The 13,546-nt window shown below is 33.1% G+C and overlaps 1 protein-coding gene across 2 annotated transcripts in view; it reads right to left on the minus strand.

Annotated features, from left to right (window-relative positions):
• Positions 1-493: 493 nt before the first annotated feature.
• The window catches only part of LOC114612371 (alpha-amylase 1), a 17,495-nt gene continuing 4,442 nt past the window's right edge, over positions 494-13,546 (minus strand). Inside the window, exons 1-11 of one of the 2 annotated variants that reach the window (XM_028757329.1) lie at positions 12,664-12,922; positions 8,215-8,425; positions 7,751-7,897; positions 6,294-6,491; positions 5,104-5,334; positions 4,084-4,217; positions 3,274-3,396; positions 3,081-3,180; positions 2,117-2,235; positions 1,888-2,013; positions 494-715 (exon numbers count right to left, since the gene is read on the minus strand). In XM_028757329.1, coding sequence (XP_028613162.1) covers positions 526-715; positions 1,888-2,013; positions 2,117-2,235; positions 3,081-3,180; positions 3,274-3,396; positions 4,084-4,217; positions 5,104-5,334; positions 6,294-6,491; positions 7,751-7,897; positions 8,215-8,382 — 1,536 coding nt within the window. In that variant the 5' untranslated portion in view covers positions 8,383-8,425; positions 12,664-12,922 and the 3' untranslated portion in view covers positions 494-525. Of the gene's footprint in view, positions 716-1,887; positions 2,014-2,116; positions 2,236-3,080; positions 3,181-3,273; positions 3,397-4,083; positions 4,218-5,103; positions 5,335-6,293; positions 6,492-7,750; positions 7,898-8,214; positions 8,426-12,663; positions 12,923-13,546 lie in introns of those variants that run through there. The other variant, XM_028757330.1, reaches the window with a different exon arrangement.

Consider the following 13,546-nt stretch of genomic DNA (forward strand, 5'->3'; position numbering starts at 1 on the left):
GGGTGAGCGTATGGGGGTTCCAGGGTGGGGGGTGATGGGGTAAGGGGATAACATATGAAATGTAAATAAAGCATCCAATAAAAAAGAGAAAAAAATAGTCAATATTTGGTTGAGGATTTACAGAAGTGGGAAGGATAAACTAGAAAGCATCATCATGAAAATCAAAGCAAAATTTACATGAAAATGTGAGGTGGAGAGTTTGTTGGGACAAGGAGGAGATCTAGTGAAAATAGAAGGAAATAAAAGAAGATAAGGGAGTAATTATGATTAAAGTAATGAGAAACTAGGATACCATGAAACAAATGTTATAAGTGATAAAACAATATATTTGTTAGGATGGCTTTATAAATCTGAGACTTTCTTTTGACAAATAATTTAAAGATAAACTTCTAAATTGCATCAAAATCCTGGCTGTAAATATTGCCTATAAATTTTACTAAATGTGATTGAAATATAAATGTGAAATTACAGAAAAGACAGGAAATAGAAATGATTGATGCTCTCAATTTGTGTTTATTTTAAATTTTATATTTTTGACTCTGCATGGATTGCAATAAATGGGTCTTCGGCAGAGTTACTAATGGAAAAATGAGCATTGCCATCATTGCCAACATAGACTTTTATTCCAGTGCAATTGCCATCGACTTTATCTCCAGAAATGACATCACAGTATGTGCCAGCAGGAAGACCAGTCTGTAAAGTTGTTGACAGAGCCCTGGAAAAAAAAGGTAATTCTCAAATCAAGTTCAACACAGAAAAATGTAAGAAAGCAAACTATCTGCAAAATGATTACTTGTCTAAAATTTGTACTATATAAAAGAAATTATGATTTAATGACCAATGACCTAATAAATGATTATATATATGTATCATTATATATAACATATATACATATAATAAATACATGCATATATACATGGTAAGCTAAAAACTTGGTTTCCAGCTAGTGGCACAGTTTGGGGAAGTGAGTGTATGGGTGATGTGGACTATTGGAATTTTGTCACTGAAGGTGGCTTTGAGAATAAAAACACTTGCATGTTTTCTAATCAGCTCTTTCTGCACTGTTCTTGTGGTTCAAAATGTGAGCATCACCTTAAGGTTTCCAACCTCATACTTTTTGTTAATGGAGTCAAACTTTGGTAACTGTAAGCACAAATAAATTCTTCTATAAGTTACCTTGGTCAATGCTGTTTACTCATAGCATCAAAAAAGAAACTAATGCAATCATCTAAATGACCAAAAGATAACTTTAGCAAAAGATAACTCAGATTCATGCAAAGAGATTCTCTAAGTGTAGTTGTATGTAGGAGGAAATTATTAAAGAGGAATAAAAAGATGCATGTATCATAAATGGAAGGCTAGTCATTGGAGATTGTAGAACCAATCCACATCTGTCTTCTGAGTAAAAACATTGGCCATGCCCAAGTATACAAATGTGAAAAGATTAATCACAAAGACAAAGAGAATTATCGCACACATTTTAAGGCAGGCATTTTAAGACTGTATACCAAAGAAACAGAAAAATAAATAGTTGAGATACAGAGCTAGGGTCTGATTTGAAACTAATACTGCCTGTCTTTTATCTGATTTTTAAGATTATTATTGAATGTTTATGTCTTTTGTACATCTGTCACATGAGTATATATACACATGACAGTGTAAAAATGCATCAACAACAACAGTAAATATCAAAACGCTACTTAAAACAAACTCTTCAAAATTGAAAAACATATTAAGAGCAAGCTTTGTTTTTTCTACAGCTTTTAGGTCACTATGCTTTCTTAAATCCATTAATAAAATATGTAAAGCTTTAAGTGAACAGAAAGTAAATAGAAGTGCCTAAGAGTATAATAGTATATAATTCTACTGTAAGTGATATTCACTTACCAGTCATCATTGTTAAAGACAATGAATCCTCTGTTTCCTCTGCCAAAAGCTACTTGGTTGCTGCCATTATCCCACCAGTTTGCAAAAGGCTGACCATTGACTACATTCCTGAAGGCAACCATGTTCCTAAAAACACAATGTCTCATGAAATGCTGGTACTCTTAAAACTACATTTAAAATAAAAGTGTAAACAACTTTATTACACAAGAATTGTAAGAGACATCCCCACCTTATTTGACGCCATCGATGTTCACAGATCCAGTCATTGCCACAAGTGCTGTCTGCATTAATGGTAACTTCTTTTGTTGCTCCATTGTTATTTGGTGGTCCCACCCAGTCATTGACATCCTTAATTAAAGGGAAAAGCCTCAGGTTTTTAACATGCATGTTGTATTTCTCTTGCACTAAACTCAAAGTGTTCTGTTACTTGAGTCTGTATACTAACTATATAGTGTCTAACTACTTCAGTATTTATACAGACCAATACTGCATATTTACTATTTCAGTGTATATACCATAGTTGTCTTAGGTCATATTTCACAGAATTATAGATTTTTATTTATTTTATATTTATGGAATGTAAAGAAACTTTTCAGTTTAACTGAGGTTACCTTAAAAAAATACATGAAACAAATTATATTAAAGTAAGCACATAAATTTGAAGACTTTTCCATGAATAGTAAATGTTACAAAAATATTTTTGCAATACATTAATCTAAACAATATCAAAAATCAGCTAAGGGTCTGGAGAGATGATTTAGAGAGTAAAGCTTATATAGGATGAACAGGAGTTCAAGTCCCTGGGACCCTTAGCTGATTTTTTTAAAGGTAACCTCAGTTAAACTGAAAATTTCTTTACCTTCCATAGAAAAATCCTGAAGTATTTAGGAAATATTTGTCTTGGTTAAATAAAAGCTGCTTTCCTCCTTTCATGTGTTACTATACACAATTCCCACATCAAATGGACAAGGGAAGAATTACTAGACTCCTGTGCTTTACTTTGTGTTCTTCTTGTTCTCTAATTTTCAAGTTATTGTTTCAAAGTGATAAAGCAGTACATAGTTCTATAATATACTTACAATGCTAAAAATTGTATTAAATAAATATTTTATGGCATGTCTCTTGTGTAATAATTTCATGTGAAATTAAAACAGGACTGCTTTCTCTTTCTTCAAAAGTATATTTAAACTTACTTGTCCATTCTCAAAATATCTTGGCCAATGGTAACTTGACATTACCCGGGTGAAACCATAAGGATGAGCCAACATAAATCCAACAGCCATTTTATAGAGTCTGAGAATTATAAAAACAAAAATCATGATAGAAAACTAGAAATTGTACCATCACTAAAGGACGTGTAAAAAGAAAAAGAATACCTTTACCCACCTAGCATCCCAGAATGTCAGGATGGATGCTCCTCCAGCACCATGTCCTCGCTGATTGTCATGGTTGTCCACAAACACAAGGGCTCTGTCAGAAGGCATAAAACCCCAACCTTCTCCCCAGTTCCTAGTTTTTAAAAATATATGCACACATTAGTCCGTGAAAAGAATACTTAAAGTATGATAATCTGAACCTCTTTCTATAATCCATTTTAAATTAACTAATGACTCTGTAACCAAATGATTATTCCACAGAAAGGTTTTCTTCTAGGCAATTTTACATATAAGATTTATTTGCATTTCATCCACAATGCTCATGTAAAATTGAAATGTAGATTGACTCAGAAAGGGTAAATATTCATATCACAGCATATATAATGAAAAAATAAATAAAAAGGATTGGATATTGCACTCCATGTTATGAGCAAACATTTCAAAGAAATTTATTGTAGTCAATGTATAAGTGCAACAGCAGAACCACACTGCAGTTTTATTTGCAAGTAGTAGAAATTTTCAAGTAATACTTTGACTCCAGTAGATTGAAACTACCAAAATCTAGTAGACTCATATCAAAGACAGAAAAAAGTCTGGAGGTGATGTTTTGTGTTACTAGACAGCCTCCTTTTTACTGATATTGAAAATGAAATTTATTAATTCCAGATGATCTTTTATTGTTTAGAGGGCAATCAGCCTGCTTAATAGCTAATATCTTGATAAATACTTAATAAATTAGAATGTTTTAAGATGATTATGTATTGGGATAATATGATAACAGATCTGTGACAGACAAAATAACAAAGTGTGATGTATTTACTTTAAGTATGCCATCTTTTCTCCATCCCACTTGCGTAAAACTTTGCCCAATTTTGCTCCATATTTGAATTCTGTTACACGGCCATTTCCAAAATATTCATTACTTGATACTGCCTCACCACCCAGATCAATTACCTAGTAAAGAAATAGGGGAAAACTGTCACTGAAAAACATGATATTAAAATATTTAATGTAAAAATAATATCCTATAAATTTCTTAGACTGTTCATGTTCAAAGTGATTTTCTTCATTCCTTTATTAAGTATATACATCATACTGAAAGAGATTTTATGATAATATCATTTCTTGTCCAGTAAAAATGACTGACATACTTTACCTAACATAATTGAAAATTCAGATATTCATACTAACATAGTACTTACTGTCAGATAAACAATTTCAGCACTTACAAATTCATTTGATTCTCCAAAGCAAACAAATACAAACATTGTAACCTTCTTCACATGAAAAATGTCCACACAAATATTAATTAATTTATGCAAAATTCATGCACTTAATAATACTTAAGACAATATTTAAGCCTAGAAATACTGACTTGAGTCAGAAACTCAGATTTTCTGTGTTTACATAATGGTCCCTGAGGGTGGGAATTTTGAGGGTGGGGAGGTGGGAGGGGGGGTAGACAGAGGTTACATCCACAGAGAAGAAGGAGGAGGGGTGAGGGGATTGGGGGTTCCTGGGTGGGTGGGGGATGGGGTAAGGGGACAACATAGGAAATGTAAATAAAACATCCAATAAAAAAAAAACCCATAATGGTCCCTGAGTATACACTAAGTGGCACAATAATGTCACAGGCTAAATAAATTCTCTACATTCCCTTAGAACTTTATTCTGGTAAAGAATTAAGTCTCTTATATCTAAATAAAAGGTAGCTAAAAAATGTACATTTTATAAAGCACTCAGACATTAGCCTATTAAATTATGTTTAATACAACCTTCCATCTATCTTCTGTTTAACAAAACAGTGTCATTTTATATGTACATATATGTGTTATATTACCTCTTGAAAAATGAAAGGTCTGCTTCCTTGATAGAACCATTTTGTATTTAGATTATGCAGTTTGTCTAAAACTGCCTTTATGTCACCAGGCCACATGTGCTTAGAAGCATCAAGTCTGAACCCGGCTACACCGATGTCAATGAGATGGTTCATATAGTCAGCCACCTTATTCCGAACATATTCTTTCTCAAGTGCAAGATCCAGAAGGCCAGACAGACGACAATCTCTGACCTGTTAAGACAAACAAACAAAACAAAACTGTTTTCAATATGTAAATGTCACCTGTTACCTGAGATTTCCTTCAACTAAATAAGTATTCACTGATTAGTCTAGAGAACCTGTGGAGACCATATCCAGAGTTTAAGCAGAGCCCTGAGGGATATTGAGAGATGGGACTACCCATCTCAGTAATATTAATCCAGAATTGTTCTTGTCTAAAGGAAATGCAGGGACAAAGAGTGAAACAGAGACTGAAGAAAAGGAGATCCAGAGAGTGCCCCACCTAGAGATCCATCTCATCTGTAGACAGCAAACCCAGACACTATTGCTGATGCCAAGAAACACTTGCTGACAGGATACTGGTAATCCTTAATGAGAGGGGAGGTCCTTGACCTGTTTACATGGAAGGCTAGATGCCCCCATGTAGGGGAATGCTAGGGCAGTGAGGTGGGAGTGGGAGGGTGGGTGCAGGAGCTCCCTCATAGAAGCAGGGGGAAGAAAGGATGAGATAGGAGGCTTGCAGAGGGGAAACAAGGATTGGGGCTAACATTTGAAATGTAATAAATATAATAACCAATAAAAAAGCTTCATAAAGCCTTTTTATGGAAAACTAAGAACATTCACATTCTTCTGTGGATACACCTTTCGAATATTTTCCATTATAGTGACTGGATGAGGCAGAAATAAAATAAGTAATATTATTAGTTGGTTGAGAAAACCCTTTGTGTCCTTTCTTTTTTCTTTTCCTTCTCTTATGTGGTACAGGAATAAAACATAATTTTTTTTAATATTTAGCACCTTTCTTGAGCCATCAAGAGGCTAGGAGAAGGTTTTTGAAGACTGATTTGAGTTTCCAACTCCTAGTAACATATTTCATAAGGAGTATAAGCCACATGTCAGATGTTATTCCAAAAGATCCATGTGCGTAACGAGACCATGATTTTTTTTTAATTCTGATTTTTTTTCCTCACCTGAGCAGCATCATTGTAGTTCTCAATGCCTCCACTTCCAGTTCTACATTTTCCATCATTAAAGTCAAAACCAGAATATGGAACTCCAGGAAATTCCCTGTTATTTGGATTGAAATAACTTCCACATGTACTGCTTTGTCCAGCTTGAGCCCCTACTCCACACATATGGTTAATGACAGCATCCACATAAATACGGACCTGAAGAGAAGAATGAGTACTTCAGGACAGCTTAGAGACATAAAATTAAATTGGTTAAACTCTGTAGCACACTCATGAAACATATATTAACATATTATATATACATTAAATATATTATGCATATATAAAAATATAGTTATATGCATTATATTTTAGCATCTTCCCTGAGCCATCAAATGACTAGGGAAAGTATTTTGAATATTGATTTGAGTTTTGAACTCCTATACTATGTTAACTAAGGAAAATAAACTACATATCAAGTGCTTTTCCAAAACTACCATGTGCGTAATGACACCCATATTTCTTCCTTAATTCTCAAGATTTTTCTCTTCTGAGCAGCATTATTGTAGTTCTCATGTTTCCACTTCCAGGTCTTCATTTCCATTGTTAAAGTCCCAGCACATTAACAAATCTACATATAGGTAGATGATAGGTAAAGAGATAGATGGCAGATAGATGATAGATAGATGATAGATATTTTGTAGCTTCATTTTCAACAGGACAAAAAGTCAGTATGAAATGAAGATCAATAATAGTCAATATTTAGTTGAGGATTTACAGAACTGGTAAGTGGAAAACTAGAAAGCATCATCACAAAAACCAAAACTAAAATGACATTTTAAAAGTGTTTCTTTTTAATAGACATTGATTTTGAAAGGAGTTAATCTGAGTCTTACTCTCTGAAGGAAAAAAAAAAGGTAGACATTGGTCTTTATTAAAAGAAGAAATAGTGCAGAAATTGTGAGTGGACCAATAAATCATTAAGATGGCAGTAAGTTTGCATCTGAAATTGCTAATTTCTAATCAGAAAAGGTTTATTAAAAATGATTATGGAGGCTGGAGAGATTCCATAGCGGTTAAGAGCACTGACTACTCTTCCAGAGGACCTGCGTTCCATTCCCAGTAACCACATGGTGGCTCACAACCATCTGTAATGTGATCTGATGTATTCTTCTGATGTGTGTCTGAAGATAGCTATAGTGTACTCACATAAATAAAAATAAATAAATAATATTTTTAAAAAATGAGTATGGTTATAAGATTAAAAGTCAGATTTTGCTTTATAAGGTCTCTTCTTTAAATTGTTCATATGAAAGAAATTTTAAAATTGCCCCTAAAAAGAGTAGTTAATTTTGAGTTAGAGCTAAAATGTAAAGAAAGAAGTTTAAATGTGTGAAGCCTTTTGCTCAAGAAGAATAAGAAACAACAGAACATGGTTTTACATAGACTGACTTTGAAGAACATATAACTTCACTTACACCAACATTGTTGCACCTGTTCACCATGTCCTTGAATTCATCCTCATTTCCAGATCTGGAGCATATTTTGTAGCTAATTGGTTGATATCTTTCCCACCATGGTCTAAAGGGGCTGTTGACTACAATGTTTTCATTGGGTGGAGAGACCTACAAATAAACGAGTTAAGATGATCAGCTCATGGCTTACTTTACATAAATAAATCCTATAGAAAACTATCAATGATTTTGCAGTTCTTAATCAGTATAAATTCATTCTCATTGTTTTGAATCATTGAACACATTGACAGCACAATAGAGAGGTCCTCAGGTTGTCTGAAAACAAAATATAAAGTTGCCATCCCACCATTTTTTCTTCCTCATGAAAATTATGTGTAAAGTGAAATATTGCTTCAGGATACTTAAAATTAGAAAACAATTTTACATAAGCACAGTAAATCAGCATTTGAATTGTAAATAAGTCTTACCTGCACCCCTCCAAATCCATTAGGAGCTAAGTATCTCTCACATTCCTTAGCAATATCAGCCCAGCGCCACTCAAACAGGTGGACAATAGCAGTTCGTCCATATTGAGTATGTGGGTCATATTGGGCCCAGCAGAATCCAATGAGGGAAAGCAGCAGAAAGAATTTCATTTTGCTATGATGTTGGCCGTATTCTTTCTAACAAGTATTTTATCTGTGAAAAAACATAATAAAATAAATATTAACACAAATCAATAATCCAGTACTAGCTATCTATAAACTGTAAGCAATTACCAATAACAATGTCAAAATGTGAAAAACATTCAAAAACTTTCTCAGGAAAACTATTTAAATGCTCTGTGAGTTCTTCATGAGTCTTAATGAAGTCTTATGAAGTTCTCATAAGTCTTAAGAAGTTCTTCATGAGTTTTAATGTTTTTTTTTCTAAATGAAGAAACATTAGCCCTTTCCAGAAATACATATATGTTTGTACATGCATATATATGAATATTTGTGTGTGCTTTATATGGGTGTTTATGCATTATTTGATTTATACTAGATAACATTTATGACATCATCCATTCAGGAGAATTACGATTGGAGCCTTGTACAGTTTTAAGTATCTATATGAAAGTATTTGTTATATTTCCTTTCCAAATATAAACAAAGTAATCAATTAATCTTCTATTTTCTTCTAGAAAATTTTGTGTTGCTATCAGGAATGCCTATACATATAACACACTTAAAATACTTAAGAAGCATTAATATTGAGAATGAAGACTAAAGCTTATCTGAAAAGTTGATAGATACCATGAGATTATGTCAGAGGGGCAAACAGACCAAGACCATCCAAAAAAATGAAGAAAGAGCTACCAAAACTATAAGGGAAGACACTTAGGATAAAAAATTCATGGAAGTCTACTCCTGCCAGTGGAAAGAAACCAGGTTATAGATGTAAAAATGGAAACAGCAGGTCATTGGGAATACTTTTATAACTGCATGAATGAGGTGAATGACTTGTCACCTGAACAGAGCAGGTTACTGTTAGAAAAACAGTAGGTGTGTGGGTTAACTGGAGACTAATAGCAAGTAAAACAGAAATGCTGGACATGAAGGTATTTGAAGGTGATATCACTTATTAAGATGATGAAATGAGAAAATACCAGGTCTGAGAGGATTGTCAAGACTGTTAAAGATCTTAATTATTTCTTTGTCAATTACAATGTTCTCTTTTGCTCTTTTAACAACAAACTACATAAACAAATTCTTAATAAATCTATATTTTTGTACATATCTGACATATGATTTCATGCTTCTATGACATTCTGTGTTCTCTCTAGACCCACCATCCATATGTGCTCAGTACATATTGCCAGTAATCTTGGTCACCCATCAAAAGAAAATGGCAATAGCTTATTGCTCAAAACATCATTTCCTTTGGATATGGAATACATAGAGTTGTATTGAGCTGGGAGCTTCCCCCACAGTGAATAGATTTCATAGTATAGGAAAGTGATTGAGAGAGAAAATTCAGCAATGTAGTCTGTAACCCTGTGCTATAATACCAACCTTCCAGCCAAGATGTATTAATGACATAAAAGTTCCAGGGACTTTCTGATTTGATCCTAGGACTGTCCAACAGGTAGGATGCACACTTTGTTCTGGTCAAGTTTGGGAGATCATGTATTCGATGGTAGAATCTACCACCGATGTTTTATTAAACAAATATGTGATTTAATTGCTTTCTAAATATTTACATTTACAACCACAGATTGATATAACTATCAGCTATAGTCAAAGAACCCCTTTAGCAGTGTAGACAGTCAAAGCAATGACTCATAACTCTTCAAAGAGATGAGAATAAGGGAATTCCGAAGGCTCAGTCATAAACAGGACATCTTTATTACCCACATTGTGCCCCAGAGATCATGATGGAAAAGGGTCTGGAAGAATCTTAGGAGCTTTGCCCAAAAGAGATAGCTATGCAATTAATAGTATCTCCTCGTCTTCTAAAGGACCTGGTTTTGATTTCCAGCAACCATATAGCAAATCACAAACATCAGTAGCTCCAGTTCCTGAGGACACAACTTTCTCTTGTAGCCTATGAAGGTGGTACATGTGCAAGTGCATAGCTTTACAAACAAACAAAGCACTTAAACATATTTTTTTAAGAGAATAAGATCTGGAGAATGGAGTGAAGTAATAGTCCCCTTCTGGTTATTGCATAATTTTTGGTAGTGTCAACACATAGCAAATATAGTCATAGGCACAAAAAATGCACAGAAAAATAAAAAAGGCATAAAAGGAAAAGTTGGGAAAACATCAAAAATGTCTAAGAGAATATATGAGGGAAGGGAATATGATCATAATGTCTTGTCTTGTATATAAGTAAGTAAGAAATTGTAGATAATAATAATATCAAATAGAGTTAAGGATGCAATTTAGTCACTAAACCTGTTACATTTATGTAGCTTTGGGTTTTATAAATAAAAATAAATAAATAAATAAATAAATAAATAGTTTGTGCATGTGTGTGCATGTGTATGTATGTGTGTTTGATTATATATTAGTATATGAATATGTATTATGTTAATATACAACAGGAGCATACAACTTTGATAATACATTAGAACATTTGATAGCACCCTAACAACAAAACAGTTGCTCTCATGAAGTACAAATACTTCAATTTTTAATAAAGCAAATCTAATATTTATGACTGCTTTGTAGTGTTACAATACTCATACACAATGCATACTTATGAAAGCCAATTATTGTTTCTTATCATGTGTATGTGTGTATGTGTGTGTGTATATATATGTATGTATGTATATATTATATATTTTTTGGTTCTCATCATAACTTTTTTAGATGCTTATATGTCTTTTCCTTAGTGAGCCACAAGATATTTGATATGCTATTGTGAACTAAATTCACCTATATATTATGGATAAAAATTACAAGATTATCAAAAACTCTAGATGGAAATGCTGACAACCCTAATGTGGTTAGTGTTTAAATACTACTGAACTGCCAAAAAATATTCCATAAATATGCATAATGTGGACTAAAATTTGAAAGAAGAAAAATTTAAAATCTTTTTTTTAATTGGATATTTTATTTACATTTCATATGTTATCCCCTTACCCCATCCCCCACCCACCCGGGATAAAATCTTATTTATTATTAAGAAATAAACTGAAAATTATATTTAATATTCTCGATAGCAGTTTCTTAGCAATGTTATAAAACAGGTGTCTTATTACTTCATTGTTAATATTACAGAGAGAGGACTCTAATATAAATTCAGGATTTCTCTTCATGTATCAGCTCTCATAAATGTAGACATTTAGCTGAAACTCTTCTTATCAAAGTCAAATAATTTAAAGACTATTTAAATGTTAAGAAATAACACAGCCGGGCAATGGTAGCACACGCCTTTAATCCCAGCACTTGGGAGGCAGAGGCAGGTGGATTTCTGAGTTCCAGGACAGCTTGATCTACAAAGTGAGTTCCAGGACAGTCAGGGCTACACAGAAAAACCCTGTCTCGAAAAACAAACAAACAAAAAAAAAACCAAAAAAACAAAAAAAAACAAAAAACAAAGAAAAAACACAGTTAATTCTAAATTATTTCTCTAATCTCCCTGTTTACATATACAAATATTCATTATTTACAAAATTACTTTCCTTATTATATTCTGCCTGAAATTTATGACAAACTAAAACATTATAAAATACAAATAAACTAACAATGGTCAGTAAGAGACAGCTTACGTATTCTTGCCATCTGTAGTTACTAGCCCAGAAGACTCATAGTTAAGTACCTTTATAGTGAAAATGTAATGGTAATGTCATTAAAATATTAGAGTTTCCTTAGTGACACATCTCCACATATAGTTTTATCATCTGTATTAACATTTTCATCAGTTAACATTCTCTCTAGCGTTGAAAGTGTCTGTGTTTTGTTTTTAGGTTTTTTTTTAATTGTAAAGTATTAGGAAGATATTTTACATAAAGGTAATCAAGTTGTGGTTGCTTTACTTAAAAGAATTCATAATTCATCTGAGTTTTACCTTATATTCTCTCCCAAAACAGTAGTCATTTACCCACAAATACCACCCACAAGAAAGAAATACCAACCTAAGCTTAGCATATGTTGCATATGAAGGCTAGAAAAAGACAAAGTTTAGCAAGTCTGCCTACCAAACCTCTAAAACTAAAGATAAGTATGGAGCCAAGGCTCAGTGGTGTTTCCAAATCAAATAGTACAGACTGTGCTGGGCAAGCAAACACAATCTGTCAGCAAACCAAAAAGAAAAAAAAAAGACCTTGAAACCCTAAAACCCTAAATGACAGCGATCAAATCTTAAAAAATAAAAATAAACCTCTAATTAAGTACAGAAAAGGAAGAAAGTAAAAAAATATATCATATATTGTAAGAGTCACTTACCATATCAACTTGTATAAATCAGCAACCATCCAAATCTTTGTGTTTGTCAAATATAAAACAATAGAAATCTCACTATTTTGGTTTCAATTTCTCTTCAGTTCAAACAGAAGGCCAGATAAGAACTTTATAAATTTGTATCCTTTAACTATTCTCTCTTTCAAACCTTATGTAATTCTCCAAATATGGATTCTGTCTGCACTGTGATCTGAGCTCCACTGTGACCTATGATGGACTGGGTGTCACCACCCCGGTGTCCTTGGAAGCCACTGCCTTCCCCCACTGCTGCTTTACCACCTCCTTTATTACAACAGAATTCATCACTTTGCTTTCTCAATATACAACATCCTTTTCTACTTTCAACTTTCCCTCTGAATCATTTATAAAATATAAGGGTAAAAGTCTGGTAAAATAAGTTCAAAGATCACAGTAGTTTATCACTGAGGCAAATTGAATCAATAAAATAAATGAGAACATAATGGGAACAAATTCACTTAATCAAAGGACTATTATTAGGTCTGAGTTTATCATCTACTACTCCTGCTCAGTGTAGTCACTTGGTTTTGTTATATAACTTTCAGGTGTACTCCTAAGTTGATAGTATGAGATTTTATGTAGGCAGCAGATGCTGGTGAGGATATAGAAAGGGGAACACTCCTCCATTGTTGGTGGGATCGCAAGCTGGTACTGGTAGAACCACTGTGGAAATCAGTCTGGCGGTTCCTCAGAAAATTTGACATAGTGGTACCCAAGGACCCAGCTATAACACTCCTGGGCATATGTCCAAGAGATCCTCCAACATATAACAAGGACACATGCTACACTATGTTCATAGCAGCATATATATATATATATATATATATATATATATATATATATATATATA

Source organism: Grammomys surdaster, unplaced genomic scaffold (assembly GCF_004785775.1).
Source record: "Grammomys surdaster isolate TR1022 unplaced genomic scaffold, NIH_TR_1.0 126158, whole genome shotgun sequence".
NCBI classification, from domain to species: Eukaryota; Metazoa; Chordata; class Mammalia; order Rodentia; family Muridae; genus Grammomys; species Grammomys surdaster.